The sequence below is a fragment of the Dendroctonus ponderosae genome, unplaced genomic scaffold (assembly GCF_020466585.1).
Source record: "Dendroctonus ponderosae isolate FM_Combo_2020 unplaced genomic scaffold, Dpon_F_20191213v2 Dpon_F_20191213_4, whole genome shotgun sequence".
In the NCBI taxonomy this organism is placed as follows: domain Eukaryota; kingdom Metazoa; phylum Arthropoda; class Insecta; order Coleoptera; family Curculionidae; genus Dendroctonus; species Dendroctonus ponderosae.
The window spans coordinates 7,897,160-7,913,726 of record NW_026018611.1 but is presented as its reverse complement, the minus strand read 5'-3'; the positions used below and the strand labels follow the sequence as shown (position 1 = coordinate 7,913,726).

General features: G+C 34.0%; 1 protein-coding gene and 1 long non-coding RNA gene across 4 annotated transcripts in view; one reads left to right on the top strand and one right to left on the bottom strand.

The window, feature by feature from the left end:
* LOC125504162 (nephrin-like) overlaps positions 1 to 16,567 on the top strand; it is a 79,924-nt gene that overhangs the window by 29,944 nt on the left and 33,413 nt on the right. For all 3 annotated transcript variants that reach the window (XM_048665732.1, XM_048665733.1, XM_048665731.1), the window contains exons 2-3: positions 2,459 to 2,620; positions 5,318 to 5,497. In XM_048665732.1, the coding sequence (XP_048521689.1) occupies positions 2,459 to 2,620; positions 5,318 to 5,497 (342 nt within the window). The remainder of the gene's footprint in view (positions 1 to 2,458; positions 2,621 to 5,317; positions 5,498 to 16,567) is intronic.
* The window catches only part of LOC125504163, a 57,466-nt gene that overhangs the window by 25,391 nt on the left and 15,508 nt on the right, over positions 1 to 16,567 (bottom strand). The gene's annotated exons all lie outside the window — the stretch shown is intronic.

The window sequence follows — 16,567 nt, the reverse complement described above, 5'->3', positions numbered from 1 at the left end:
TGAGGTTCAGAAAATCACCTTTTGCCCGGAATCTCGTCTAACCAGATATTGAAATTTCAAAGCAAAGTAAAAGTTATTCATAACCTATTATTGAATTGTATAATTACAGATTAAAGCATTCCTACGGAAAATTAAATCACTCTACTTGTTTCCTGGGAACTAAAAGGTGTTTGTCATATAATGATTTTTTTCACAAGCAGAAATACATTTGCTCATTCCCACACTAATATGTGCCATTTATTTACTGAAATTCTCCAGATATTTTCCTCGGGTTTGATGTGGAAAAATCCTAAACAAAGTGTTTAAGCTGAATCCAAGAAGTAAACGTGTTCAATCAACAAACATGCACATTTACATAAAATTCTAAAAAATAAACGTGTCTTTATGAACTATGAGCTATTTAATTCTCAAAACACAAGCACAATTTTATATAACGTCCAAACTGCTTAAATATGAAAATTGCTTCATTGCTATCAGTCTCACATTAGCTGTTTCTCTTTGCTCTTTTCAGATATTTATGAAGCAATCGAAAACAGTGGTTTTTATTTATTTTTTATAACATGCATAAAACTCGGGAAGTCTTATCCTTCAGCTTCCAGACTGGCGCCTTTACAAGATTTACCTCGCGCAGAAAAAAATAAAATAAAACACGCTCTCGTGAAATGAAAAAAATAAACATATGTGTGTAATAATGCATCATATAAACAAACACAATAAAATACGTAGAAAAAAAGCAATTTATCTCAACGGTAACAGATAACATAAAGGGGGCTCTTCTCACCAGAGGAGCGAACAACAAGGGTTTTAGGAAATACGACTGTAATGTGTTTTTTCAGAGTGCTAATTAAATTTCACCCGTTTTTACTTTTTAGCGTTTTATTGCCATATTTGTATTTGCGGCGCGGCCACGTACACCGAGAATTGTGTTTTGCTGTTCGCAGTAAAAAAGCGAAAAATGCAGACTTTGGAAAAGAAATGTGTGTTTCAGTCCGCTAATGCACGATTTTAAATGCTGCAGCTAAATGTATTTAAAAAAAACGCTAACGCTATCTAAATAGTATCGCCATTACACACATTACTAATATTATCCTCATTAAATCTGTTAAATCCGCAGAACTAGTTCACGTGTGAGTCATTCCAATTATCTGGACAAATAATATATGGACTCTAGTTCCTTTTACTTTCGCAACAAGATAATTTTAATTCCCATTAGAGCATATACGCAATGCAGTATTTTCGACAGACCTTTATTTATGATGGTGGACTTACAATCACGATTAATTCTATTACGGTAGTTGTTGCTCTAATGAACAAAAAATACCATATAAAGGGTATCCAATTAAGCATTGCAACAGCCTTTTCCATACCAGAGCTGTTTAATCACTTCTTTGTCTATGTGAGAAAAAATTAATTTCGAACTTCTAGTTCGCGTGAGTAGAATGGAACATATGCTATAACCCACGCAGCATTTTGCTACGTTATCAAAACGAAATTTGTTTTCAATTAATTGTGTTCTTGTCGTTATTTCAACAGCTGCGGTGATTCATTTTTCGATTGAATTTCTGCTAAATATTTGTCACAGTAAAATTAATTAGTCTGCATAATTAAAAAGCCCTTATATTACTGCTCTGGAAAGCATCCCAAAACCGAAATGTATAGACAATTACTTAAAGGATATGAAGTATATCATTCGCTCGAGGTGCGTTAATGTATAATTAAATGGAAATTGTTTAATGAAAGTGGTGAGTTTCGGGCTTTCAGGCCGTCGTGGAAAAATATTTTTTCCGGGCAGCCTCAGAGGTGATGGGCTCAACGGAGAAATCACCGCTGAAGATGCAAGTCACTTGTGCTTGCGATGCGTCAGGAATAAATTCTCCAATTTCAAACAATGGCCTCGCTCATTTTTTTCTGAATACAGGAATTGAATAAAGTAAATTTACTGTAGTTCATCTTCAAAAGCGTATGTTTGCTTTAAGAGAGACTTTCCTCATTCTGCCAAATTATTCAGATCGATAGGCTGCGTGCTTATATTTGTTCATATTTACTAGTATTTAACTCAATTTTGCCTTTTTTGCATTCTCCTTTTCATCTGTTTAAGAAAATTATCGCCAGACTGACAAGTTCTTCTTTCAATTTATTCTCCTATTCCACCTCACTATCCAAACTTATAATCACAAAATCTATGCCATCTTGTTCTAATTCGTAAGCCTCACTTGCAATTTTCCGTGGTTTATTATCCTCTGCTCAGTTGGCAAATTTTTCAACTTAAATTAGTTTAGGTCATTTCGGTAGGGTTGTTTTTTTCCTTCACAAAGATCAGGAGACAAAACAGCTAAACTGTCTTTTTTTTCAAATGTACTTAAGTCATAGCATAAATGGAATGTTTTTTTCTTGGCGAAAATATATCGCCTTTGCTCAAACGCTTAATACCTAAATTAATTTATTTGCATTTTTCCAGTACACTTTCTCAGCCTTTTGCTGGTGGTATCGGCTGGTCAGCAGTACTTCCGAGTGCAGCCGCATGATACGAAAGTGCAAGAAGGAGGAGAAGCTATGTTGGAATGCGAAGTTGCCATGCTGGCTGGGGCTGTACAGTGGACGAAGGATGGCTTTGCACTTGGTAAGCATTGAGTGCTAATTTCTAAATAGTAAAATGATACTAAATTTATATCGGAGAAGAACTATCTTCAGAAGAACTAAGATGAAACTAAAAACACAGCTATGATTTCAATGAATGTAAAAATAAACATTCAGCAACAAATCAATGACATCAAAAGAAAGTCAGGTACCACTTTTTTTTCAAAATGTATATTTTTGGAAAATTCTTAAACACATTTAGAAATAAAAATCGTCGGAAAAATTATGGAGATTATTGAGATAGTAACGTGGTATTTCGGTTCCAGATCATATAATGACGAGGGTCTGGATAAATGTTTTGGGTGTTGGGTCGGGTGCCATATTTAGTGATTTCCAATTCGAAAACACTTAAGTAATTACGGTTCAGAGGTATCAATAAGACTTAGGGTACGAAATGGTCAATCTTAAAGGGTCAAGTGCAATGAGCCAGGAGCATCTATTCACTTTAGGTAATCCACTAAAAGCTCCTTTATTAGTCGCCTAATGATTACTGCCCTTAATGGACGTCGTGCAACTGTTAGCTCTTTAGCTCCCATTTCCCACGACCCATGGAAATCTCGTTCTAAAAAATCTAAACCTAACTCATTTTGGAGCAATCAGTTCGTTTCCTTTGATTTTAATTATTAATTATGTTTTGCCTAATTAACATTTCTAATTGCAATATTGAAATTAATGTAGAAAAAAAWCACAAACAGATTTAAGTAAATCCAAATGGGTAAAAAATTCTGAGTAACCGTTTTAAAGGAACAAAATGCAACATGCTGGGATTAAGAGATAATCCACGCTGGCGCAAAAAAGTCATTAATCCCATTGTGGATGGCCAGTTTAACATACATCGCTAAATCCCGATACTTTGCGACTTAGTCAAACGGCGGAGTTTTGAATGTGGTATTTTAAATTTTACATCGCAGATGTGATGCACACACAAAAACACGGACTAGACTACTGGGATAGAATAGAAGAAGACATCCAACACCGTCTCCGTTAAAGTCTGACAATATGGATTTTACAGTAATTGAAGTTTCTTCTAAATTATGTTGCAAGGATTAGAATAGAAATGCGCTCATATGGGCACTGAAAATAATGGACTAAACAAGTTTTCTGATATTGTTGTTGTGCTTTCCTCATTCGTCATTGCAAGTTGTACTAATACAAAACCTATAAAAAAAGATGCTATCCATAGTTTTCAGAAAACGGATTTCCAATTTTTCAAATGTCGGCACCATGAACTTAATCTACACACTCCGCTAGGTTGACATACATTGTTTCAGCCGAAAAACAAATGGATTTTATGAGACATCAAAATTACAACTATTACTCAGGCGAAATTACCTTCCCATTCCTCACCATTTAGATGTCCCATTTTAAACTGAACGCACAAATGTTCCTTCCTGAAGCCTCGTGGAAAACTCTTTTGTCCTCTGATTTCTTTCTTCCCCATTCTGACAGCGAATTTCAGCATAATGGTTTCGAAAAGATTATGGACAGAATGCACTGGCGAATGTTTGACAATAATGTTACAGATATATTGCCATTGTTATATGCATTAAATAGTTGCTCTATTAAACTCATTAAGATTAAAGTTGTTTGGAACTGACAATGGGAAGGTGAAATGAACGTTTTTATGTTGCTGCAAAAGGGTGATTTTCTGAATTTTACACTAAGTGTGCTGGAAAAGCTTCGATAAAAATAGTAGGTGTTTTAATAGAAACTCCAATTTTATAACTCGCAATAATACCTACGTATGTTGAACTGTAAGGAGGAAATATCATTGAAAATTTACTAGTTTTTTCAGTCATCTTCATTTATATAGTGTTTTACATTTGCTCAAATTACTGTATGACATTTTCCTCGTTTTCTTGTCAGAGCTCTAAAGGATCCTAATTATATACTTTCTTAAATCGAATTCTATTTAGACAAATGTTAAAATACTCGATATGCAAAATAACGTTATTAAACTTTGCCACTGAAACAAAGTAATAAATTCCGAGCATGAAAACGATTTATCGTATTATGACAAGAAAATTGAATAATGGCTCAATCGAGCGAATTACCTTAAGGTTAAAATATGTATTTCAAATCAGGCTCAAAACGGTGCTCCCGTATACAATAAAACTATTATTAATCGCACGGTTTCATTTAAATTAGAAAACAGTCCTCTATTTTGACTGAGCGTTTTTGAATATTATTATTGAAGTATAGTTTTTGGGGGATTTTTCATTTTATTTTCTTACTGTCTTGGTTGCATAACTCCCTCTGGATCTAAGGTCTGGTTTGTTTTACGAAAATATCGTATGTCATTTAGAAAAATGGATCTTAATTTTTAAATTACACTGAAAACGCCGATTGGTTCTTCCATAAGAAATAAAGAAAAATACGGTTCAAATTCAAAGAAAGAAAAAGATGCGATTCTCGCATTATCAAGTAAATGATGAAAGCTGCCAATGGGGGCCATTTATCTGAAACAGTCTGCGTAAGCAAACCTCGATCTTTAGATAGTGTCTTCCAAATTGCTTTCAACATTTACTCGTGTTTTGTTTCCAATGATTTCCCTGCAGATTAAAAGCATACCGCCTCCAAACCCGAATACTCCAGTGCAAATTTACCTAAAACACCCTTCATAATTCATGCGAGTGTCGTAATGCCCAAGGGTTTCAAACAGATTTAAAATCTTTTGCAGGTTTTTCGTCGGTCATCCCAGGATACCCCAGATACTCGGTTATTGGCGAACGTAGAAACGGGGTCTACAACTTGCGGATAAGCAACGCATCCCTTGAGGACGACGCTGAATATCAGTGCCAAGTTGGACCCTCCAAATTGAACAAGGCGATCAGGGCAAACGCCAGACTAACTGTATTTTGTAAGTGTTTATTTTTTACCACTTAATCCACTATATTTTCATCCAACATTAAAAAGCTTGCCAGTCACTGCAGGCGTTCGTTTCTAAAGTGAAACTCATAGAGAACTTAATTGCCATTGCCATACCAAATTTGCCATTAGCTAATCAATCTCTACCTGAACAATTTTAACAATTTTGAAAATATAAATATTTTGGCCTGGCCGGATTTTTGAAATACAAACCGCGTCCTGAGATTATAAACCAAGCCTGAGCGCGTTCTGTAAAAAAAAGAGTAAAGAAAATATGAAAAAGACATTCAGTCTTAATTTCAAAGTAATTTAAAAGTAATTCATAGACATTCCTATCCATAAACTACTTTACCTAAAAGTAATAATCTTGTGGCTGCAGCAATTTTCAGGTTTTTTTTATCAGAACGTTAGCAGTCGGTTGATCTTTCAAAATGTCTGCAAAAAGTCCACAAAACAGATTGTTAACCACTGAGTTTCCAAGAATGAAAGTACCCAAATGGAGCATAAAATACTTTGCTTGTTTGCATATATAGATTTTTTATTTATTTAGTATATTTATATTGAGCACCTCAATTCATAAATGACGTGTTTTAGAGGACTTAAAGTCTATCACGCATAAAATGTTCTCTAAACACGATACCGTTTTGTCTAATAAACCCATAAAGTTTAGAGTTTTCCAGATATATTACCATAAGGTTCAGAATTGATTTTTACGATATCTTAACTTACGTGATTTCATATAACGGAATTACCTACACAAAATGGCAAAAACATGTATTAATTTAAAGACACAACTATTGGGATGTAAAAGTAAAAATTTAATATGACATTAATATTCAAAATGCTTGTTTTATAGGATATTCATGTGTTTTATAGGATATTCATAGGATATTCATGACAATTTTATTTCACTTTATTTTGTCCAGTTACTCAAAGAATCATTCAAACTTCGTAAAAGCATTCAGTAGCACGTAATAGTTATACACATGCTTACATTTTGCCTTCACGTTTTCAAATGCAGAAGTAAAACCGTGGAAACATTGGGCTTTTTCAAAGCAATTTTATATATGGGTTTTCGCACTCCTACCACAAAAAACTCTATATCTATGAACCAAATGAGAAACGAAATATTAATTAATTTGTAAAAAATTAATAAGCATATTACAAACATGGAGAAAAAATCATTTTTATTACTTGATAGGATAAAAAAATGCCTCGTATTCTGCTTGAAAATTATTCACCTTGGCATTTAGGTTATTTTTCTTCTCGTTTCTGCCATATTAGGTAGCTTCCAATCGATTTTTTTTAATTTTAATTGACAGTGCAACGCTTGACGATTTTGCCTTTCACTTTTTCCAGCTTTCCATAAGAATTCTAATTGGATATTTGCATGTTCTCCATAAAATCGTAGCTGAATCGATTCTTGAATTTTTTATGCTTCAGTGTTTATTTGTTGTATAAATCATCAAATTGGATTAATTAATCAATAAACCATAAAAATATCTGCATTTTGCAAATCGACAATAGCCTGCAAATAGTACCCGTCAAATTCTATTGTTTATCTGATCTATACAGTGTGCGAATGTTGAATAATTTACAACCATTAATAACAAAAAGTTGAATGAAAATAATCCGGTACAGTATTGTTGATCAGTCTGAAAACCTGCAATTGACGCAACGTGCCTCCCATATTATTTTTTAAATTTACTAACTTAAATACATAAAATATATCAGAGTGATTTGCGCAATCGATCGACGCTATAATATGAACAAAAATATAATGCGGCACGACAAAATAAAACTGTTTCCATTTGCATTGTTCCGTTTTGACTGTATTTTTTTATAACGTAATACGGCGTACACCGTTTTTAACGAGGGTTGTTCAGAATTTTACAGTGTAATTTAAATGGATGACAGTTGCTGAAACCAGCGCACATATTAGTTTTTTTTATTTTGAGCGAATTACTTATTTAAACGCCGCCATGAATGCCGGAGTATTTTTCGGAATGGTGCTTGTGGAGAATGTTTAACAAGCACAAAGCCAAGTATAAATAACGCATACATGTTTGCAATTCCGCGGACGGATTATGGGTTAATGGAGCATGAAAATCCTTCGGTGGGCTTAGCGAATAAATGGATTATCTGCCATAACTTATTTTAATCAGCCATGAAATATGCCAATTATTAAAAATGTTCTTACTTAATAGCAAAGCTGTAGTAAGACATGCAGAAAAATACACTTGCTTTTCACAGTAAAATTCTATGAATTAAATACACACTTTGTGTTAAGCAAATTGATCCAAGGAAAACTCTAATGGGCTGCAAAACTAGCAAGACCCCAATTTCGGTGATTAGTGATATAAATAATAACTGCTTGAAAATAGTTAATTAGTAAAAAGAGACGGTAAATCTGAAATTTTCAAATGTAATAAAACCTGAACTTTCCTAAATGACTTCAGTTAATTTACAAGAGTTCAGAACCGTCAAGAATATTGGAATCTTGCTGATAGAATATTATTAATTAATCAAAAATGTTTAGCGACAGCCTTAATGCTTTTGATGAAATATTTAATGAAATGAAACTATTCGGTAAATAAGCAACAACCCTCTTGGTGGACATGTTATTTTCTTGCTCCTCAAGACCCAACTCAAGAATTACTTTGTTATCTAGAAAAACGCAAAAGTAAATTACCCACCGAACAAAAAGTTTAATTGAAACTTTTCAAATGAGATTTTACGTGAATAGAAAACAAATTCGAAAAACTTACAAAGTTTAAAGCACCCCGTGATACGAATTAGTTCCAGACCCAGGTTTCCTCATCGACCCTTTTTTGCCGTTGAAAAGACCCACGTGGCCGTCTTCGTAATTCGAAAAATTGCGCATTTATATGTAAGTAATATTATATATAAGTATTCTGCTGGTCCATTATTGGAACGCCTTTGAAGACCAGATTTCTGATTGATAAATTGTTTATACGCCTGTAAAGTATCTCTGCATTCACAAGTTGAAGTCAAATTAGCTCAACAACTCGTAGCAGCTGGAGTTTTTATTCGAAACAGGTTTAGCATTCAATATGAGAGTTTTTCCCTATTCTACTGCACTTTGCGTCTAATACCAAGCATTCCTTCGTCTATTGCTCATTAGCGCAACCAACAGCACTTAAGCTCAGATAGTACCTCCTGTCTCATTTATCATACTTTACGTCTAGCGCAACTTTAGCTGCACAATAATCTCCTCGACTACAATATCATGTTCTTAAACGCCAAATAATTACGAACACCTCACTAGACGATCGCGCAATAATTAATTCCCGAATCAATTCTGGAATCCGTTGCTGTTTCCGAGAAGATTACACATGTTCTACTACAGGCTACAAGTAACGAGACAGCTCGTAATACCTATGCAAAATTTAATCCCATTAAAAATGTTTGCAGGTGGAAATTTTCCAAGAAATTTGATTCGATGCTTAGACCGAAGTTGGAGGATTTCAAATAAAATAAGATCTGCAATTTATGTCTTTCGCAGGATGGTTTTAATTAATCATGTATGGGAAATTCGTGATCCATACTGTAGTTTCAGACTGTCGAGTGCTGTAAGGAAAAAAATATATTTTCTGAATGTTCTTCCTGTCATTGATCTGCACCTTAGATCTACGCGTAGCTAAGATGAAGCCAAGCGATAATACAGAAAAAACATCAGTTTGGTAACGTGAATGTCCCTCATTAGTATGGAAAAACTTGTTTTTCAAGCGTAAGTTCATTGGCAAAAAATATGTTTGGCTTCAGTTCTGAATCAAGATCAGACCAACTGTCTAATAATATTAGGGTATGCATGTTGTAAAAACGTTACGGATCTGCTGCCTCTTTCAACTATTAATGGATATGCAGATCAAACCAAATATGAGCGAAATATTGCAATCATTTGCCAGGTCAGCTTTAGTCCCTCATTTCCTTTCAGTACTGAATTTTTCTCAGTTTAGTTGCATTGACTCTAACTCTCAAGTGCTCCTTCGAAAATAAGTTTGCTTTTATTAGCACACGTATCATGCATGTTAAAGCATGTTAAGACTCCTTTGAGATGTCTTGTCCTCGCGGCAAATCGGAGTCCACACCATTGCATTCAAATGCGAAAAGTTTTCACTTAATTTCCACTTTCCAGTAAAAACTGAAATTGTATTCGGTCGCTTGCATGGTGGAGCCCCGGTCCTAATTCTCCCCTAGCATTATCCTCAGTCACGTTTTGAGGCAACTGCAATGTCACGGCGTCCACTTTATTAGCCATAACAACGGTCCAAATGTGACTCAAAACGCTAGCGGTTTCCTCTCCAGTCATTTTCTATTTTTGCCGAGAAACCCGCTGAATTTAAAGGCGATCAAGGCAATTGCAGGACACAACGTCCTCCCTGATGGCATTACGACTCGCCGAGATGCTGCCACTCTGCTAAATGAAAGAACTGAAAAATGATGTTGACCTTATTCCACCGGAAAATATATGTTTTATGACAACTTTGATATTTATTTATTGCGTTAGTTGTTACTAATGGTTTTCGTAATACTAACGTCACGTAACTCACGTTTAAAGCACTGGATCATATCAGCTTGCGAAAATGGAACAAACAATTAGCAGATAGTTGTAGCAGTAAGTCCAGCAACAATTTAAAATTGAAAAATGCATTGCGTTTGCCTCTGGAATTTTGGAAAATATCCAACCAAGCTGAATAAAACTCCCCACGGAAAAGTTTTTCACTTGCCAACAGTAGATACATAAATAGTAGCAAAGGAAAATTAATAATTCAAGTAAAAGTTACGTCGAATTCCATTTGAAGAAAGTTGTCAAACCAATTATACTTCCTTAGCAATATCTTGAGGCAAAGTTCTAAAGTAGCTGTTCAATGTTTAATCAGCTCGCTCGTCAAGCAACTTTACCGCAAATCAAAAGTGATTTCTTTTTACATTTTGTATTAAGCTTCGTTGCGTATGAGGAAGAGCGTCGTTACGATACTGTTGAATAATTGATACTGATCTGTCGTGTTTTTCTATTTTAAGGAATCTTGTGAGGCTGTGTATCCTTTACTTTGACCTTTTATTGATTATTTATTTAAAGCCTGTTGGCATACAACTCAATTCGAAAGTATCTCTTTGAGTTCTAAGAAAAATACTAGCTTATTATTTAATGGCATTCATACCCAAATAAATACACTTCAACGTCACGATTGGATGATTTTTTTTTAATTCACCTCAGTCTCGACAAAACCGGTAAAAATATCCAAAATTTAAATCTGCTTAGGAATGCATTTCAAAATTGCAATCAGTATTTTAATTTTAGTTCAACAACGTTGTAATTAAAAATATAATGAAAAGTCAAACTGAATAATCAATACCATTCGGTTCTGGAACTAAAACTGGAGTTGTTATGAAAGTCTGCTATAAATTACCCTCGAACTCTATATTCAACTTCAAATTTAGTTGTGAGCTCTACTGGGAAAATCATACATGTTTTATTCTATTTGCAGCAAGCCGTTATATTTGCAATGTTATATGAATATCAGTTAGAAACTCGAAATGTAGTTGATGATGATGGTGGGTGACGCAATATGTTTCGAGATATTTTCCTCTTTACATGAAATAAGTTGAACTTTGCTCAAAAAGGCAAACGCACATTTATAACAGCTATTTCTATATGTTGATGGCTCATACCTACCAAATAGGGAGTTTGACCAAGAATAAATCTATTGCATTTTAGCGAAATAAAAATTATTTCTCAGTTCTAATTAAAAATTACAAACAGGAAAACATGTTTCGGAAAATGTTTTAATTTCACAACGTAGAATTTATGATTGAAAAAGATGGGATGGTCGAAGTAGCTAGTAGTAAGAAGAGTTTGCTTAAATGATGAATCGACGGAAATCTACCTCAGTTACCTTCATATTCATAATCACTCAAAAAATAACCAATTAGTGTTGATGATGTATTGATCTAAAAGCTAAACAGTGAAATAGAAAACGTTGCTTTGCGATTGTTTCGAAATTCAATATTGGCTTTGAGTCTTTTCCAAACGTTTACTACCAATTTATTAAAAAGAGTAATTTTGCATGGAAATCATATTAAAAATTTAATGGAACTTTCATTCATCTATAGAGCAGGTATTTATGGCTAACTTCCAGTATAATTTGTTCAGAGTTGGGTTTCTCCAAAGCGCCTAAGGAAATTGAAAAGAACGCTTTCTTTATTTCCGCCTTAGCTAAACCCATTTCAAAATTAAAAGCGGCCTTTAACCGAATTTCATGTTTGGACAGAAAATCACCTACATTTTATTACTCTGCAGGAATTTCTGGGCTTGATCATGTTTGTTTTGTTTGATTTGCGTCAAAATATCACAATTAAATTTGATAAGAGATCATATAAACTGCATAACAAAATCAAAGTAACTGACAAATCTGCACTAATTTTGATACTGGATCAATTTTGACTGCTTAGAGCGAATTAAGTTATGTTTTCTTTTTCAGTTAGTGTGTCCTTTTGCAAAAAGGTAGACCTCTTATATCAAAAAACGTTTTTCAATTGTTCGCTCGCACTTTTTGGCCTTGCTCTGATATTTTTCATTTCAACTCATTTTCAAAATCTAGGATTTATGCTGAAACTAAAACTTCACAGTGGACTTGAGAAAATGATAATTCAATATACCGGGTTGCATGAATGAACGAAATATTTGAAAGTAAACTTCACTTAGTTGAAAATCTTCAAGAATCACATATTTCGAAGCCAATTATTATTTAGGTAATTTTCTGTGCAACCATCTATACCGAATCTTGGTCTTGAATCGTCCATGAAGTTTAAGCTTCAACATCAGCTCAAGATCGTGAAGCTCGGACCAAGAGGAGAAAAGTTATCCCTGCAGGACCAAATGGTTGATTTTTTGAGACCACCCTGTAAAGAGAAAGAATTGGCCGCAAAAATAAAACTTTTGCATTCGTTTAATTGCCGCCCTGTAAAAATTGATCTAAGGTGCTTAATTTTTGCCAAAACATTAATCAACAAATGGGGCTTACTAACGCTTCAAACAGAAACCAAATCGCTCTAGGCAATCAGAATTTATCCGTTTCAAACTCAGGGAAAATTCGCCTGTGTATGGTTAATTTTGTTGAGCAGTTTATAAACACAAAGTCATCTGTAGAACATGCTGCATATTACGCGTATAAATATTTTGTTACTCCTTATATTAAAAGAAATTTTAATTAATACCAAATGCAAGGCAGTTTGTCAACAGTTATTGATGCTGACGCCGTTTCGAATGTATTTTGCATTTTTCATCAAACCTTGCGCGTAATATTAATTATTTCGTTCGCTGACTTCCTAACTAATAACGCCAGACACCATTTAATATTACGTCGAGGTAGCTGAGCTCGAAAGTTGCTGTATCTGAAGCTAGAAAATTGAGTTTCGGTACTTCGAAAAGGATACGTAATAGACGGAAAACGGTTTTGCAGTTTGTTACTTGCACCACTTCCTAATTTGATTGTGGATTTTATAAAAAAATACTGGAATGCAACTACACAACTGTGTTAACTAGGCAAAGAGTGGCATGACGTTAATAGTTTACTACTTAATTAATTAGGGTATTAAAGTCGCGAAAAGCAAAATAACAGCAGGGATCTTTTGTGTTCATTCTAATTAAATTAAATAGGGCGACAAGTCAAGGTGGGTGGAAAATCCGATAATTAGTCAATATTTGCATTAATGTATTTCTTATATTGGAGTTCGAAAATTAATCCAATTGATTATCAGTATAGGTTTTATTCCATTCCAGACATGCCTACGCGATGTCCCAAATGTATTATTTTGCAAGCTGCACACTTAATCGATTTTCTATGTTACTTTAATACAAAACCTCCGTAATTTATTTACAGGACTTTTCTAATCTTGACAGCCGAAATAAATTCTAAGTTAAAATTTACCGAGCGTGCAAAAATAATTTATATCCACCGAAACGTATAAATTCTCCGAACAAGTATTCCCTTATTCCCATTGCTGAAGATGCTGCGAAATGATTCTTGGATGTTAATAATTGTCCAGAGAAAAACCCTTTCATTTGCTTTTCCTTACTTTACATCTCCCGTTCCGGCGCTGACTTTTTACATGAGAACGGAACAATAAAAGCAAAAAGTGTTTATACTAGTCGTGACAATGCTTTTTCTGAAAATCAATACCCGCTTTTGCTCTCTAATAGAGGAGGTTTTAGAAAGCTGTAACTTTTGGACTGGCAATTAATTTGCGGATGAAAATGAACTGAGCATATTGAAATAAATATCGATTATATTTTGGCACTTTCCTATTCAGTCGACCGATGAACTGAATAAATTATTTATTAGCTTCCACATCAGACATCGTTATTCCTACGTACTAGTTTGGTACATTCTTGGCCAGACCACAGACAATCCAATTCAAGCATGTAAGTAGACCGATGGCTTTTGTGACGAATATACGATAAGTCCGTCCCATAAGTGAAGCTTTAGAGCATAGCTCGCAATACATTTAAACTTTAATTGTTATCCCAAAGTTTTAGATTAACTTTCGCATTTACCTACACAATTAGGATCGCATTTCCAACTGAACCGAAAGGATATATTACTTAGGCAGAACACCTCTGCATAATTGGCCTCTTAGCCTACCTTAGATAAATTAAGCTTCTCAACTGCAAACTAAATACAAAATATGCCCTATTCGTATGTATCAAGCTCTAAGATGTCAGAACCCCCGAATATCATGACAAATACTATTAGTTTCCCCTAACAATATGTATTTTCTAAGCTTACTTCGAAATATATACATCTCTGCGAAGTAATTCTGACTAATTTCCCCGTCTCGGCAGATGAGTTTCGGAACTAATTCTGAGACAAGTGGCTTGAGTTTCTATTGCTTTTTTTCGCCTTTGTCTGTTTCCGTACCCTATTTTCTGAAATAATACTCTTAGAGTACAAGAGAATTCCACTCAGCCGCGCTATATTCCCGAATATTTTAGGCTTGTTATTCCAAGAGCGCTGGAAGTCGATCTGTAGTAATTAGTGTTTTCTTTTTTCTCTAAAACAACACCGAATGAAATGAAATTCACCCAGCTGTGCTTAATCGCCTAATTAATTAAATCAAATATTGACCAGTTTGATGGATGTTAGAAAATGTTGAATTGCTGATAGTTTTTCTGAGTTTCAAATTAGCATCTTTTCGTATTTAAACCATTTTTAGAAGTCAGAGTCGTTATGAAAGTAATAATATCTCGACATTATCTATGTGGAAGTGTAAGCAGGAAGTAAGGAAATCCCATTGGTTCAATTCATTGAAACATGCAATTTGATATTAAAATGAAAACTTGATGTCCGTATAAAATGTTTGTGAAAAATTATCCTAATTTTTAAGCCAATTGAAAGTTTGAAACTAATACAATTTTCTTGTCGCGGTCGTCGCTTCTAACTGAAACTTCTTCCATTATTGCTATTCGGTTTTTATTTTAGTGGCGTAAATAATGTGGAGCTAATTACCACCATATATTTCCCCAATCTTGGTAATTTCTACACCCGTCAAGTCACGGAATGCTCATTAAGCATTTCAGCCAAGAGCAAACAGAGAAAAAAGAGGCAATTTACAATGTGTTGCGTGACCCATTTCGAATTGGGGAGACCAAACTCATTTTCGTGTGGTTAAATGTTCCAAGGGTTATGATTTAGTCATTCCCTTCTAGAAGACAATTAGAAGGAAGCAATTTCAGGCGGGCAATTCCATATAATTAGATAGAAAAGCTAAAGTGAAGACAGAACTCGAACAATACAACGCTAATAGTGAATTTTTATTTAATTGAGGCAATTATTATAAAACGTGTGTGTTTTTTGCTACTTTCAATTACAAAAATTGGCTCATTGCTATCTGGAATATATTACAGCTTGTACACAGTTCTTGTGAGCATATTGGAAAATAAAATTAGTCGTATTTTATCACATACTAAATAAGTAAAAGAGTCTTACTACATGTTGGCTTTTTGATTTCCGTTGTGTTTAGAAAATTTGAGAAATTTCCCCATTGCAAATGCATGTTACTAAATCTTTTCAGCTTTCCAGTTCCAGTCCAGCATTATTATTTATATTCCGTGCTTTTAATACCCTCGTCGACTTTCCTGTTCCTGGAATAGCTCATTCAAAACTTGTTTAAATGCAAATCTGTATACCTATTTAGTTGCTAATAATATATGAATTTACAAACGTTCAAGGGTTTCCTTTCATTAATAGAATAAAATCCCTCCCTCTTAAATGCATATTGTTTAGCAACATCACTTCAGACCGCTTCGCCTAAGTACCAACAGTTTGTATTTCAACTATTAATGCGCTGTTTGATATTAGTGAGAGCCGATTTCAATCTGCTTTATTTACGTCCACTTTAGTTAAGGAGAACATACGCCAAGTGTTCCTGAGGAAGTTATTGAAACATTGGCGTAACACGTTTTCATTGGATTGAGAACTGATAAACTTTAACAGTAGAAGGTCTTCTATTCTAATTAAGTTGAAGCATTTGAATGATCGACTGATATTTTTTTGATCAAAACATCATAAAAGCGATGTTTTGATTGAGAAAAAACGTCATTTTCCATTATTTTTCTTCGTATGAGTTCGAAATGAAAAAAGCTTTTGTATAGAAAATAAAGAAAAAACCATGCTAAGAAACTCAAAATGTTATTTTAAACGGTAACAATATAGGTAGATCATAATTATTTTCGTGCTCCTTAGATATACATCTGCTAAAGCCTTACAGAAAGTCCCAAAGCTTTTCTATCTGAAGGAAATATATTGTCTGACGAATCACATATATCAACATCGAGCAGAGTAGGAAGGTGCTTATAGAAAATGCCTAAGAATCGATGGACATTTATTTTTTTACAAAATAGGGAATTTTTAACTTGATGATGTAGAACGATAATTTTTTATGCTCAAATGCAAACGATTCTTCATCAAAAGATTTAAAAAGTTTAATTCAATCAAAATAAAGTGGAACTTTTTGATGACATGAACACCATATACGT